At 46.3% G+C, this 15,831-nt stretch overlaps 2 protein-coding genes across 7 annotated transcripts in view; one reads left to right on the top strand and one right to left on the bottom strand.

The window, feature by feature from the left end:
• Positions 1–7,404, top strand: LOC105469407 (transmembrane protein 216). Of its 2 annotated transcripts, none has more exons than XM_011720371.3 (5): positions 1–156; positions 711–812; positions 1,369–1,461; positions 6,328–6,529; positions 6,817–7,404. In XM_011720371.3, the coding sequence occupies exons 1-5, from the start codon at positions 144–146 to the stop codon at positions 6,830–6,832; spliced, it is 426 nt and encodes a 141-aa protein (XP_011718673.2). In that variant the 5' UTR covers positions 1–143; the 3' UTR covers positions 6,833–7,404. The 2 variants fall into 2 exon arrangements, with proteins under 2 accessions (XP_011718673.2, XP_011718675.2); XM_011720373.3 differs by having other exon boundaries at positions 32–170.
• Positions 7,405–11,768: 4,364 nt separating this feature from the next.
• Positions 11,769–15,831, bottom strand: part of LOC105469408 (cleavage and polyadenylation specific factor 7) — a 28,427-nt gene continuing 24,364 nt past the window's right edge. For all 5 annotated transcript variants that reach the window (XM_024788968.2, XM_011720374.2, XM_071074502.1 and 2 more), the window contains one exon: positions 11,769–13,841. The gene's annotated coding sequence lies outside the window, so the exon portion shown is untranslated. The remainder of the gene's footprint in view (positions 13,842–15,831) is intronic.

Raw genomic sequence — 15,831 nt, 5'->3', positions numbered from 1 at the left:
CTCGTCCCGCTCCGGGTGACCACAGAGTGCCGCGGGCGGGCAGAGGGGCCGGAAACCCCGGCCGCTCAGTCCCTGTTTCCGGCAGCGCCGCGCTGCTCCGGGAGCAGCTGTGGCAGCGTACGCAGTTTCCACGGGGACTGAAGATGGCGCCGCGAGGTGAGATTCCGGAGGTGTGTGAGTCGCTGGTCCCTTTCCCTTTGATCCCTCCCTCGCACCTCTGTCCCAGAGCTTGACCTAAACCCTCCATTCTGTAGCGTTAGGGACATCGCGCCTCCCTGGTCCAAAGCGGGCTTCCGCGGACCCGCCCACCCTGGGTCCCTGAAGGTTTCAAGGTGCGTGGCTCAAATAGCCGCAGATCCTTGGCTGGGCCACTTCTAGGATGGCTCAGGTACGAATCTGTTGGTCTCCACGCCCCAACTTCCCCTCCCAAATAGTGAGAGGGTGAGATCTTTGAGATGTCTGTCAGCTGCGAGTTACCTCTTAACTTTTACTCCTGAAGCCGAAGAGTCGAGTTTCGCGGTGATTTCTGGGAAACGAGGGAAGCCCCCTCCACATCCACCCCATACCCTCATTATCAGCAACCAGAAGTGCCCCTGGGTGGCCGGTCCCATTAGTTGCGGCGTCTGGTTTCCCCAGTTAGACACCAACCCATAGGAGCAGACAGGGAGCTGCCTTCCTGCCCATCCCACTTTTCTGTGCTGCTGTTTCAGGTAAACGGTTGTCCTCCACCCCGCTGGAAATCCTGTTCTTTCTGAACGCGTGGTATAATGCTACCTATTTCTTGCTGGAACTTTTCATATTTCTGTATAAAGGTAAGGAAGGCATGGGGCTTGACGACAGCACCCCTTCCCCACTTCAGCTCAGAGCCAACTCCGACCAAGAACCTTCTTATTTTCCGCTCTTTTCTGCCCCCTGCGGTTCTTTGTCGCTGCAAGGCAGGCCTCCTCATCAGATGGCTTCTTTGAGTATGATTCCATAGGCATCCCCTCAGCAAGAATTTCTTGAGTTTGGGAAATGTGGGCTTCTCCATTCTGACTCTGCCCACATCACTGGTCTTTGCTGAGCTCCACTGTAAGCCCATTGATGACCCTTAGAAACTATTCAGTGGCCCGTGTACCCATGTGCATCCACTCATTCTGGAGAGAGGAGTCCCCAGAGTCTTTTGGAGTTAGGAGTAAAATGGCATAATAATGAGCCTGGGTTGCACTGTGAGTTTATGTATCCTGCAGCTGTAATAATGCCCACATTTCACTAACTAGCTCATGGAAAGCTGAGACTGATGTCCTTGAGACTGATGTCTCAAGTGTGTGGCAGTTCTTGTGGATGCTGTTTTATGCTATTTGCAAACTCTGGCTTTTGTATTCGCAGGTGTTCTGCTACCATATCCAACAGCTAACCTAGTACTGGATGTGGTGATGCTCCTCCTTTATCTTGGAATTGAAGTAATTCGCCTGTTTTTTGGTGAGTGTTGTCCAGAGAATATTTCCACTCTTTATGAGACAAGCTGGTATCTCTAACTTGATTACTTGATTAACAAGAAAAGTGCATCACCTAGGTTGACTATCAGAGACTGGATCTGTATATCCCATTACTCCCTCTCTGAAGTTTCAAGTTGCTGCTTCATACATTGGGTCAGGATTTACCTGTTTGTTGCTCTGTAAGGCTAGAGATGGGCAATAGAATGGGATATTAGATGATTCCTTCCCAGCTGCCTAACAGCAAAAGGAGTGCCTGGTTCTTCTCACTAGTATTCTTGGGGGAGCAGGTTCAGTTGTAACTCCATGTCAGGGCAGGCAGCGTATCCTGCACAGATCAGTACTAAGATCCCTAACAATACTCTGAATAAGGATCTCTGTAGGATTTTTTTTTTTTTTTTGAGATGGAGTCTCTCTCTATCGCCAGGCTGGAGTGCAGTGGCACGATCTCGGATCACTGCAACCTCTGCCTCCCGGGATCAAGCGATTCTTCTGCCTCAGCCTGCCGAGTAGCTGGGACTACAGGCGTTCACCACTGCTCCCAGCTAATTTTTGTATTTTTAGTAGAGACGGGGTTTCACCATATTGGCCAGGATGGTCTCCATCCCTTGACCTTGTCATCCGCCTGCCTTAGCCTCCCAAAGTGGTGGGATTACCACTGCACCTGGCCGGATTTTTGTTTTTTTTTTGGAGACAGAGTCTCACTGTGTCTGCCAGGCTGGAGTGCAGTGGCACGATCTCGGCTCACTGCAACCTCCGCCTCCCGGGTTCAAGCGATTCTCCTGTCTCAGACTCTTGAGTAGCTGGGACTGCAGGCGCCCACCACCATGCCTGGCAAGTTTTTGTATTTTTAGTAGAGATGGAGTTTCACCATGTTGGCTAGGATAGTCTCGATCTCCTGACCTCATGATCTACCTGTCTTGGCCTCCCAAAGTGCTGGGATTATAGGTGTGAGCCATCACACCTGACCGGATTTTGTTTTTTAAACATTTACTTATTTGAGACAGGATCTCATTCTGTCACCTAGGCTGGAGTACAGTGGTACGATCATAACACACAGCAGCCTTGAAGCCCTGGGCTCAAGCAGTCCTCCAACTTCAGCCTCCTGAGTAGCTGGGACCACAGGCATGCGACATCATGCCTGGCTCATTTTGTGTTTTTTGTAGAGACAGTGTCTTGCCTCATTGCCCAGGCTGGTCTGAAACTCCTGGCCTCAAGCAATCCTCCCGCCTTGGCCTCCCCAAGGTGCTGGGATTACAGGCGTGAGCCAACATGCTTGCCCTGTAGGACAAGTTTTATAATCCCAGAAATACAGAGCAAAACCCTTATTTGTTAGAATATGTCATCCCTGAAATAAATGTGTTTTTTTTTTTGTTTTTTTTTTGTTTTTGAGACGGAGTCTTGCTCTGTCGCCCAGGCTGGAGTGCAGTGGCCGGATCTCAGCTCACTGCAAGCTCTGCCTCCCGGGTTTACGCCATTCTCCTGCCTCAGCCTCCCGAGTAGCTGGGACTACAGGCGCCCGCCACCTCGCCCAGCTAGTTTTTTTGTATTTTTTAGTAGAGACGGGGTTTCACCGTGTTCGCCAGGATGGTCTCGATCTCCTGACCTCGTGATCCGCCCGTCTCGGCCTCCCAAAGTGCTGGGATTACAGGCTTGAGCCACCGCACCTGGCCAGAAATAAATGTTAAAGCACAAACTTAGGAACAAAATTACTTGCAACACATAAGAAAGGATAAAAGAAGGCTCACATAAATCACTAAGGAAAAGACAAAATAAATTTAAATATTGGCTGGGCGCAGTGGCTCACGCCTGTAATCCCAGCAGTTTGGGAGGCCAAGGCGGGTGAGGAGTTTGAGACCAGCTTGGCCAACATGGTGAAACCCCATCTCTACTAAAAATACAAAAATTAGCCGGTTGTGGTGGTGCACGCCTATAATCCCAGCTACTCGGGAGGCTGAGGCAGGAGAATCACTTGAACTCCCAGGAGGCGGAGGTTGCAGTGAGCCAAGATGACCCACTGCACTCCAGCCTGGGCAACAAAGTGAGAATCAAAAAAAAAAAATTTGGTAAGAGACATTAATAGGCATTTCATGTAAAAATAATTACAGAGAACCAGTAAAACTTGACAAGATGCTCAAACTCACTAATAAAAATCAAATTGAAACAAAGTAATGTTTTTTACCCATCAGACTGGCAGAGATAAAGATTTATAACACCCAGTATTAGGGTGTAGGGAACAGATTGTTATATACTTTTGTGGTAATTTAATTTAGTACAACTCTTTTCAGTAATAGTTATTACCATGTAATATTTTACTCTTCACCCCAACAATTTCACTTCTAAAACTAGATTAAAAAAAAAATTCTGGCCGAGCGTGGTGGCTCAAGCCTGTAATCCCAGCACTTTGGGAGGCCGAGACGGGTGGATCACGAGGTCAGGAGATCGAGACCATCCTGGTGAACACAGTGAAACCCCGTCTCTACTAAAACTACAAAAAACTAGCTGGGCGAGGTGGCGGGCGCCTGTAGTCCCAGCTGTTTGGGAGGCTGAGGCAGGAGAATGGCGTGAACCCGGGAGGCGGAGCTTGCAGTGAGCTGAGATCCGGCCACTGCACTCCAGCCTGGGCGACAGAGCGAGACTCCGTCTCAAAAAAAAAAAAAAAAAAAAAATTCCACAGATATGCAAAGATAACTATATGAGAATGTTTATTGCCAAAAATTTGGTAACATCAAAACGCTATAAACAGACGAAACCTGTCCATATGGGCTTGTTAAATAAGTTATGGCACTGATTCAACGGACTTAGATATAACCATTAAAAAAGAACAGTTGCTAGGCACAGTGGCTCACGCCTGTAATCCCGGCACTTTGGGAGGCCGAGGCAGGCAGATTACGAGGTCAGATCAAGACCATCCTGGCCAACATGGTGAAACCCCGTCTCTACTAAAAATACAAAAATTAGCTGAGTGTGGTGGCGTGTGCCTGTAATCCCAGCTACTAGGGAGGTTGAGGCAGGAGAATCACTTGAGCCCAAGAGGCGGAAGTTGTAGTGAGCCGAGATCGCGTCACTACACTTCAGCCTGGCAAGAGAGCTAGACTCCGTCTCAAAAAATAAAAAAATTTTAAAAATTTAAAAATAAAAAAGAACAGTTAAGGCCAGATGCAGTGGCTCACGCCTGTAATCAGAACTTTGGGAGGCTGAGACAGGAAGGTTGCTTAAGGCCAGGAGTTTGAGACCAGCCTAGTCAACATAGTGAGACAAAAAATAAAATAAAGATTGGCCAGGCTCACGCCTGTAATCTCAGCACTGTGGGAGGCCGAGGCAGGTGGATTGCCTGAGGTCAGGAATTTGTGACCAGCCTGGCCAACATGGTGAAATCGTGTCTCTACTAAAAAATATGAAAATTAGCTAGGCATGGTGGCGGGCACCTGTAATCCCAGCTACTTGGGAGGCTGAGGCAGGATAATCGCTTGAACCCGGGAGGTGGAGGTTGAAGTGAGCCAAGATCGCTCCATTGCACTCCAGCCTGGGTGACAAGAAACTCTGTCTCAAAAAAAAAAAACATTAGCTGGGCATAGTGACGTGTACCTATAGTGGGAAGATCCCTTGAGCCCAGGTGTTTGAGGCTGCAGTGAGCTATGATGATGCAACTGCACTCCAGCCTGGGTGACAGAATGAAACACTATCTAAAAAAAAAAAAAAAAAATTAGGGTAGCTATGTGTGTGGAAAAATGTCTGTGGGGAAAAATAAGTTGCGAAACAGGATGTAGAGTATGCTTCTATTTTTATAATAATAAATAGTAATATGTGAATATATACATATAAAAAATCTGAAACAATACACATCATTCTCTAATAATCTTCAGGGTGCAGGGACATGGAGGCCTTTCACTTTCTATATACTCAAAAATTATTTTCTGTGTTGAAATTTTTTTTTTTTTTTTTTTTTTTTTTTGAGACAGAGTCTCACTTTGTTCCCCGGGCTGGAGTGCAGTGGCATGATAGCTGCTCACTGCAAGCCCCGCCTCCTGGGTTCACGCCATTCTCCTGCCTCAGCCTCTGGAGTACCTGGGAACAGGTGCCCACCACCACGCCTGGCTAATTTTTTTATTTTTTTATTTTTATTTTTATTTTTTTTTGAGACAGAGTCTCGCTGTGTCACCCAGGCTGGAGTGCAGTGGCCGGATCTCAGCTCACTGCCAGCTCTACCTCCCGGGTTTACGCCATTCTCCTGCCTCAGCCTCCCGAGTAGCTGGGACTACAGGCGCCTGCCACCTCGCCCGGCTAGTTTTTTGTATTTTTTAATAGAGATGGGGTTTCACCATGTTAGCCAGGATGGTCTCGATCTCCTGACCTCGTGATCCGCCCGTCTCGGCCTCCCAAAGTGCTGGGATTACAGGCTTGAGCTATATTTTTTTATATTTTTAGTAGAGACGGGGTTTCACTGTGTTAGCCAGGATGGTCTCGATCTCCTGACCTTGTGATCCGCCCGCCTCGGACTCCCAGAGTGCTGGGATTATAGGCGTGAGCCACCGTGCCCGGCCATTAAAAATTTTTAAATGATTATATATTATTTTTATAATCAAAAAAAATTTTTTTCCCAAATAAAGATCCCATTGTCTCTTGAGTGGGGACCAGACTGGAAGCAGGACCTCTGGATTAAGTGACTTTAATCTTGTAACTCTGCCAAGCCTCAAACTTTCAGTACAGTGGGACCCCATTTATAAATCTGTGCACCCCACTCAGGATCATTTTTTGTGCCTTGCCATTCCATCACATCTCCCACATCTTTCCCCTGGGCCAGGAAAAGCAGACCATTTGGAGATGACTCCATGGGTTCTGTCTGACACAGGTACAAAGGGAAACCTTTGCCAACGAAAGATGCCACTCAGTATTAGCGTGGCCTTGACCTTCCCATCTGCCATGATGGCCTCCTATTACCTGCTGCTGCAGACCTATGTACTCTGCCTGGAAGCCATCATGAACGGCATCTTGCTCTTCTTCTGTGGCTCAGAGCTTTTACTTGAGGTGCTCACCTTGGCTGCTTTCTCCAGGTACTGCTTCGCTGAGGGACCATTTCTCATCACCAGAGGGTTGGGTTCCCATCCCAGGGAGGGATTCAGTATTCTTCTGAAGCCTAAGGGTCTAGAAGACTTTTCTCTAGTGGGGGAAAGGGGTGGCTAGTGGATTGCCTTTCCTGTTTAGGGTAGGTAGATCGATTCCCACTCAGGGAGGATACTCTCCCTATTCTTTGGGGCCAGGAGACTTGGAATATAGAACAGTTGAGGCCAGCTACTCTCATTCACTGGTCTTTTAACATTTTCTTTCTTTCTGCCATCAGTATGGACAGAATTTGAAGTACAGAATTTCAGCCAGCAGCCCATCAGGCTGACACCACACATATTGCTTCTGGTACTTTAGCCACACCAGTGAGAATTGGTGGGGCAAGTTATCCTGAGAAAGGCTGTGTGGCTTTTCTTCAGCACATACATTTGGGCAAGCAACTCAGCATAAGGCCAGTGGGTGCCATCTTCTAAACCAGGACCATCAACCCGAGAGACTGTTCTACACTCCAGCATAGGGACGGGCAAGGTTATTCCCATCCTGCCCCTTCTCAGAACCAGTCCCCTGCTGACCTCAAGTTCTCCTCTTTGATCACCGTGGCCAGAGCATCTCGTGTGGACCATCTAGGCTCCTTGGGCTTCAAGCAGGACCTGAGCCACATGCTCCCTGTACGAGTTGTGCCATACCTGTCCCACATGAGCACAGAGAGCCTCATGTTGGTGGGTTTCCAGAGTGATGTGAAAGCCTCTCACCCCAGTCCTCGGAGACTGAGTTTCCAGAACGTTTTTAGTAGCTCATAGTGTTATTTTTCTACTGTCATCATGTAACTAACTTTATTTTTAATAAATATGTATTTTCTGTTGTGGGGGTTGCAGCCTTTCCTTATGGCACCTGTCCCTAGAATTCATCTACTCCAAGAGAGGGTCGTGACTATCCCAGCGGTTTGTTCTCAGGAGCTTTGCTTAGTGATACAGTGTGCACACAAAGGCAGTGATGACCACTGATTTTCTTCCCCAAGCTGCAGCCTAAATTAAACCCTGAATGCACTGCCATCCTCTGTATCTTCTTCAAGTCTCTCATCATGCAAAAGACTGCTTATTTGCTTCACTCTGCCCCAAAGTCAGCATCTGGTCTCACTCTTCTTACAGGGAATTGTTAGCTCTTTTCCAGTGGGCCATGTGTAACTGGAAGAAGCGTATTCTAAACTAACTTTTTTTTTTTTTAAAGTTTGGAGACAGTGTCTCAGTCTGTCATCCAGGCTGCAGTGCAGTGGCATGATCTTGGCTCACTGCAACCTCTGCCTCCCTAGCTCACGCGATCCTCCCACATCAGCCTCTCAAGTAGGTGGGACTACAGGCACACACCATCATGCCTGGCTTTTTTTTTTTTGAGACGGGGTCTCACTCTGTCACCTAGACTGGATAGACTGCAGTGCAGTGGCACGATCTCAGCGTACCGCAACCTCTGCCTCCTGGGTTCAAGCAATTCTCCTGCCTCAGCCTCCCAAGTAGCTGGGAATACAGGTGTGCCGGGCTAATTTTTTTTTGTATTTTTGGTAGAGACGGGGTTTCACCATGCTGGCCAGCCTGGTCTCAAACTCCTGACCTCGTGATCTGCCTGCTGGCCTCCCAAAGTGCTGGGGTTACAGGCGTGAGCCACCGTGCCCAGCCAACTAATTTTTGTATTCGTTGTAGGGATAGGGTCTCACTCTGTTGCTCAGATTGGTCTCTAACTCCTGAGCTCAAGCAGTCCTCCTGCCTCTACCTCCTAATGTGCTAGGAGTACTGGTGTGAGCCACTGCAACCAGCTGATTTTTTTTTGGTCACTTATTTTAGTATTTTGAGGCCTGGCACAGTGGCTTACACTTGTGATCCCAACACGTTGGGAGGCTGAAGCAGGAGGATCACATGAGTCCAGGAATTTGTGACCAGCCTAGGTAATATGGTGAGAACCTTGTCTCTACAAAAAAATTTAAAAATTCGGCCAGACGCGGTGGCTCAAGCCTGTAATCCCAGCACTTTGGGAGGGTGAGGCAGGCAGATCACGAGGTCAGGAGATTGAGACCATCCTGGCTAACATGGTGAAACCCCATCTCTACTAAAAATACAAAAAAAAAAAAATTAGCCAGGCGTGGTGGTGGGCGCCTGTAGTCCCAGCTACTTGGGAGGCTGAGGCAGGAGCATGGCGTGAACCCAGGAGGCGGAGGTTGCAGTGAGCCGAGATTGCGCCACTCTACTCCAGCCTGGATGACAGAGGGCAAGACTCTGTCTCAAAAAAAAAAAAAAAAAAAAAAAAAAAAATTTAAAAATGAGCCAGGTGTAGTGAGGCACACCTGTAGTCCCAGCTACTCAGGAGCCTGTGGCAGGAGGATAGCTTGAGCCCAGGAGGTCAAGACTGCAGGGAGCTATGTTTGTACTCCAACTTGTGCAGGAGTGAGACCCTGTCTCAAAAACAAAATTTGGAATTAACATAAAAGGAACACTTTTTTTTTTTTAAGCTGGAGAACTGTCACTCTAGATCAATGCATACTTCCTTTCTCCAAGTAAGCATCTTTAATATTATTCCTGTTTTTCTTGGTAGTGGCTGTGTGTTTTTTCTTCTTTTTTTTTTTTTTTTGAGACAGAGTTTCGTTCTTGTCGCCCAGGCTGGAGTGCAATGGTGCGATCTCGGCTCACTGCAACCTCCACCTCCCAGGTTCAAGCGATTCTTCTGCCTGAGCCTTCCAAGTAGCTGGGATTACAGGTGCCCGCTACCACGCCCGGCTAATTTCACCATGTTGACTAGGCTGGTCTCGAACTCCTGACCTCAGGTGATCCACCCGCCTCGGCCTCCCAAAGTCCTGGGATTACGGGCGTGAGCCACTGCACCCAGCAGTGGCCATGTTTTTTAATTCCAAGAAGCCACGAGGAGCCGTGACAGAATCCACTTCAGAAAACCTTGAGGCTCTTCTGTCTGCTTTCAGATGAATCCTAGATTATCTGCTCTTACTCAAAGTAAAATGTAACTTTAAGCATTCTATGCTGGTTTTTAACTCTTACTATGATCAGGCTCATTCTCATCCTGAGGGGCTCTGCTGTCCAAAGCACTGATGCTTTTTTTTGTTTCCTACTCCTTATGTGCCCTTGCCTCCCAGCTGCCCTTGGGGACTATCCAAAAACCAGAGTAGATAGATCTAATCAACCATGAAACAGTAACAAAACCTTCAATAGGAACTGCCCTGATAATCACAAATCCCACTAATACCAATTTTCTGCTACTTTATCCCTGTTTTGAAGAAATCACTGGTATCAAACTGGAAGAGAGCCCATTCTGTATGGCCTATTTAATTTAGAGGTTCACTGGTTAAGCTCACCCCCACAGCAATATAGATAAATGATTGAAAGGCTCAATTGGAAGTTTAAGGGCACCTTATAAAATCCATTAGAATTTAAAGACCTATCTTAGAGATGAACCAAGTCTAACCCCAGACTTTGCAGGCTTAGAGGTGAGAAGTGACGTAACCAGCACCACACATCTGGTTATTAACAGGTAGAACTAGAACTCTTGCCTTAGGAGTCTGTCCGGATCAAGGAAATTCCATATCCTCATATATGAGGATGAGGATGATAGTTGAAAATGAGGCTGTGATTAGGAATAGGAAGTCCTCTTGTTTACTGGATGGTTATGTGGAGGTTTAGGACATTGTGCTTCCTGTGGGTTGCTTGATAAATGTTCATTTTTCTGATGCTTGATGGAACCACCTGTGTAGATGCAGTTAGTCACGTGATTAAGACATACAACAGAAACCGAGGCAGTGGAGGACAGGAATCAGTGTAGCTAGTCTTTGAGATTTATCGTGGCCAGAGGCTGTGCTCACTAGAGTCAAGGGAAGCGCTTTACAATCCACACAGAACTGGAGGTGCCAACATTCTGGGACAGTGGCGAGAACTGAGCAAAGCAACAGGCCCTGGGCATAAACTGGCAGAGGCCTGCTCAGCTACTCACACTCATGGCTAGAACCAGCAAGTGACTGCAGTGGTCTGGCCCAGTTTAGGAAGCATTTAGGACACAGATTCAGATTCTGGCTCCATACCATGGCAGCAGCTTGTGGAGACTACTAATCATCCAGTGCCTGGCAAAGTGTTATTTCATTCATATAATGATCCTATGAGGCAGAAGGAAATTAATCAGATGTTAAGTCATGTGTCCAAGGGCATTCAGCTTAGAAATGGAATTGGGATTTGAACCTAGAGTAACCATAAAGTCCTTCCTTTTCTACACCACCATGGTACCTCCTAGATGCAGCTCAATTTTGCCTCTAAGCTACCAGTCCTCACAATTTAGTTTGTAAGTCATCTGGGGCATAAAAACCAGACACCTAGACCTTAACTAGAGATTGCTACAGCACAGGAACAGGTGTCTTAGCAAGCATGACGTACAACTAAGATGTGGGTTACCATGGAACCCAATTTGAAAGTAATAGTTTACATTCTGAGGTATTCCAACTACTTTTTTTTCCTCCTTTAAGTTTCACATCTTGATAGCCCCTCTATGGAATGTCTCTTCTCCTAAAGCTTGTTTTTACACTCATCTTGCCATTCCTGGTACCAATACACATTATCATCTGGTCTGTGGCTCACTTTTTTATCATTGAACCCTCCTTCACCTGGCTTTTTAAAGCCAAAAGCTTTTCTGGAGCCCAAGATCACCCACACTATATACTTCCTCATATTTAGATAGTTTATAAAACATTCACATTTGTTATGTTTCTTAAAACATTCACGTGCAGAAGGCAGAACAGCTATTATTTTCATTTTGTAGGTGAAAAAGACCAGGGTTACACTGCTTGTCCATATTTACAGGTGGCGAACTAGGCACTACCAGTCAGGTCTTCTAACTCCTATCAAAAGATTCTTCCCTTCTTGAACTTGACATTGGAATTTGACTCTACAAGGTAGAACATTTGCTCTGAAAATAAGTCTTAGGAATCTTGAAGGGTAAAGGATAATAACTTGGAAGTTTAACCAGCTTAAACGTTTAGATGGCCAAGGAAAAAAGCTAAACCTTAAGGGATGCCTCCAAAGGTTTGCATTAGAGGTCTCTTAGGAGGCTTTCCACAGTCAACTAAAGCCATGTATCACTGCCTGACATGCAATCCTGGCTAAGAACTTGGCATTTCACGGTATTCGTGTGTCTACATCAGCCCATGCCCATACCCCAGACACCTCAACAAATCTATTCAATGCAGAATCCATAAAACAGCTCACACCCCATTTATTATTTAAAAATATTTTGTTACAAAAGGAAAAAAATACAATGCAGTATAAAAGATTGACAGCGTCATCAAGTTTATTACACAATTTTCAACCTATCAGAAAGACAAACAAATCACCGACAACAGGGGGACGGGACCTTGGCCTTTTTGAGGGATGGGTGTTTTTTTTTCCTTTTGCTATCAGGAAATAAAACTAAAAATTGTGTCATTGAGAGTAAAAACAAAACAAAAATGGGGAGAAAAAAATTCTCCGGGCAAACGGCATTTCTGGTATTCTATATATATTTTTCCTTAAACTGTCACCTTGTTTTTCTCTACATTTTAAAAGACACCCGGAGTTGCTCTCAATAAGCACATCACTTAACACTTGGCCAGTTGTGGGTGGGGTGCCATGTTCTGAAGTGGAGGTGGGGATGGGATTGGGGAACAGGGGAAAAAAAGCTCCAACCTGTAGCCTCTGTCCCAAGGGAATGTGCCTCTCCAACCCTGCGGGGGACTCCCTCAGTGACTGAGGGCTATATGAGAAACGTGCTGGGAACAGAGGAAGGGTTTAGTCCAATTCAGTCTCTCTCCTCTGACCCAGAAGGGTCTCTAGTGACCCTATGTCTCACATGCCAAGTCTCATCTCACATGCCACATCTCATGTTAGATGTCAGATGCCCTGTAGATGCATGCAGAAGTAGCATCACCCCATGGGTACCGCAGGACCTCGCTGCTGCCTCCTCCTTCAGCAGCAACCACATTACAATTTGGATGTTATGGAAAAGCAATTCCATTTGCCTGTAGAGAAAATGGCCCCCAGAATGCTGGTCCTTAGAACTCTTGAGCTGAGTTCATTCAAGTCGGGCTTTGTTTCTTCTGGCTCCTCATCTGAGGCAGGAAGTATCTCCAGGCAGAGTGAGAGGAGCTATTAAGTCAACAGTCAAAAGGTGAAAAGACACCAAATTTGTGACTTTACCTGCCTACTAGTGCCAGGTTATCCCACAATAAGTAAAAGTATGTACCTGGGGGATGCAAGCCCATGCTTACATCAAACCTGAAAGAAGAAAAGCCTATGAAAGTAGGCCATATCCTGCCCAACTTGCTTCTTTCCCCATTCCTCCTGGTTACTTCACAAGGGTTCTTCATTGCTGAGGTCCCAATGTCCCCATCTCCCAATGGGCAGTACCTTCCTCTAAAACAAGGAAGTAGCCTTCTGGGGGAAGGGCTCCATGTGTTAAATGGAAAAGCCCCAGGGAAAGGGAACAACTAAGAGCTGGTTATTGCAAGAGGTACCCAAGCACTAAGCAGCAGAGGGTGGTAATTGGCTCTGCCAGGCTTCCCAGCAGAAAGCAACCTCATAGGCCTTCTCTGCTTAGGAGGGGCAAGTCCACTGAGAAGGCTGGGCAGCGCAGAGTTGAAAGAGTTCAGCCCTCTGGGAGGTCAAGGAAATAAACCGTCAATATGTGAGAGGGAAAGCAGGAACAGAAGTAGCTTTGCATAAGGTAATTTCTGTTCTCATGGTCCCTCCTCAAAGGGCTGGGAAGGTAAAGGAGTTAAACAAAGAAGTGGTATGTTAGCAAGGGGGTTTGGACCCTCTTGGCCCCATTAAATCTAGTGCTGAGGGCAGGACCCTGGGCATATTTTGGCACACCCAGTCACTCTCCTAGATCCTGCATGGAGGATCTATTTTCTTTGGGAAGGAAGTCTTCCCATCAGCCTCACCATTGAACTGCTCCCGGAGAATCAGAAACTCATACGTTTTCTTGGACAAAGCACCATTCTCTATGGAGACCAGGGGCCTGGACATGTTCTTTTCTTCCTGTCTGCCACCCCTCCCAATCACACGAAGTCTTTAGGTTCTTTCCCCTGGCAAACAGGAGCTGTGGGATTGGGAGGGCTGCCAAGCAGTCTTCAATCCTGTGGGGCAGAGGGTATTCCCTGGGTGTCTGGAGGGAGTTAGGGGTTTGGAGGAAAGGGAAGGGGGTGGGGCGGCCTCCGTCCTTTAGTCCTGATCAAGGTGAGGAGATGCAAGTCCATTAAAAAAACATTTGCTTCCAACCAGACTCCTGCAATGAGAACATCAGAAGAGAAGAAAGAAAACACAAGTTAGAGGTTACTTTCTGAATGACAGGGGCTTATATAAAACACACATTTTCTAACGCTACAACATAAGAAGTAGGGAATGCAGACAGAGAATGCAAGCCTGGGAAAACAAAGCAGCATTGTCTGACACTAGAAGTGGTGAGGAATGGTTGGAGGAGAAGCTACAGTGTGTAGAGAGAAAAAAAGCAGTGACATCCACTATAAAGATTAGGTGAAAAAACAGAATGAAATGAGGTCTCTGAAAGTTTGACTGAAAAGGAGACTTTGGCTGCCAAAGTATGGAAACTCTGACACATTTCAAGAAAAGTTACTAAAAGGGAATAAGGTGAGTTTAAATATGGGTTCAGAAATCTATTCTGTGCAAGTCATAGCTTACCTTAAGGGGAAGGGGGAAAAATCTGGAAATGGGAGGTTTAGTGGTAAGGAAACAAGTATGTACACAACCAAATCCATTAATCCCCAAACACCCAAGAGGTTCTAGCAGGCAGGATGCACATACACAGGAAACTCTTAAATCCTTTTTTTTTTTCTTTTTAAAGGAGTCCTGGCTAAAAGTGCTTTTATGAGTACGTGTATGCACAAACAGCCCCAGAGATTTTCCAAGATGTACTAAAACTCAAGAGATTTTTAAGTCTTTCCTCGCATGACAGCCATGGGTGAGGAACCAGGAAACATACTAACACTAAGCAGGAGTCACGTGGCCAGGCCAGAACAGAAAGCAGAGCATGGAAGAAACCTAAATGCAGTTAAGAACTTTTACCCGGCTGGGCGCGGTGGCTCATGCCTGTAATCCCAGCACTTTGGGAGGCCGAGACGGGCAGATCACAGGGTCAGGAGATTGAGGCCATCCTGACTAACATGGTGAAACCCGTCTCTACTAAAAATACAAAAAATTAGCCGGGCGTGGTGGTGGGTGCCTGTAGTCCCAGCTACTGGGGAGGCTGAGGCAGGAGAATGGCATGTACCACCCAAGAGGCAGAACTTGCAGTGAGCCAGATCACGCCACTGCACTCCAGCCTGGGTGACAGAGTGAGACTCCGTCTCATAAAAAAAAAAAAAAAAAACTTTTACCCAAAAGTAAGGGTCTATTAAGCCACCTGTCACATGGCCACCAAACAAAGTTCCTAGTACACTCAGCCCCTGTTCCAATGCTGCAATATCCATCTGTGGGTGGTGGTATGGTCAGTCTGAGCATATAAAACATTATTAATAGTCAAAGGGAAAATGAGGAATTAGAATTTCTCCTAATGCCCAAACCAGCAACACAGCCTACACACAAATGTTTACCTTTTAGATAACTACTTCTGTAAAGTGGCCTTATAAAACCTAGAGGAGACATCTACGTCCTCCCTGATCCTTCTACACACCGAAATGACACTATTTTCAGCTTGGGTCCTCAGAATCTATATGACCTAAGCCTTCCTGGCCTGTCTAAACACCTATGCAGGCTGGTATTTGTCCCATTTTCTCTAAGGGAAAACTGAAGCCCTCAGTGCACTCAATTTCATACCATTAGGGCTTCTTAATCTTTGAATTAGATCCAAATTGAAGAGAAAGCTCAGTTTTCAGTGGATAATGAGTATAGGAAAGAGGTGAGAATGACTGTATTTCAAGTAGCATAATATCCTAAAATAATGAGATAACTGACATAGTTGAGAACTACAAAAAGTCGAAGACACAGGTTGCAGAGAATAACTTGTACACCAAGAGAAACAAGCCACAGCACTCAATTCTTAAATCTCCATGGCTACATTTTGGTGCCAATGTTGGAATGCAGGCAGAAATCAGAGATTCCCTCACTGGGCCAATTAGCCTTCAGGCCCCAGAACTGGGTCCTATGCTGAGAAAAGATGGACAAAGAAGGCTACTGTTCTATTGCTGCCTCCGAACAAAATGTACCTTTCACTCTCACGGAACACCTGTCATCATAGAATATAAATACGATTCATTTCT

This window comes from Macaca nemestrina, chromosome 12 (assembly GCF_043159975.1).
Source record: "Macaca nemestrina isolate mMacNem1 chromosome 12, mMacNem.hap1, whole genome shotgun sequence".
Lineage (NCBI taxonomy): Eukaryota > Metazoa > Chordata > Mammalia > Primates > Cercopithecidae > Macaca > Macaca nemestrina.
Note: the sequence above shows the minus strand (reverse complement) of the source record. Positions and strands in the feature narration are given on the sequence as shown.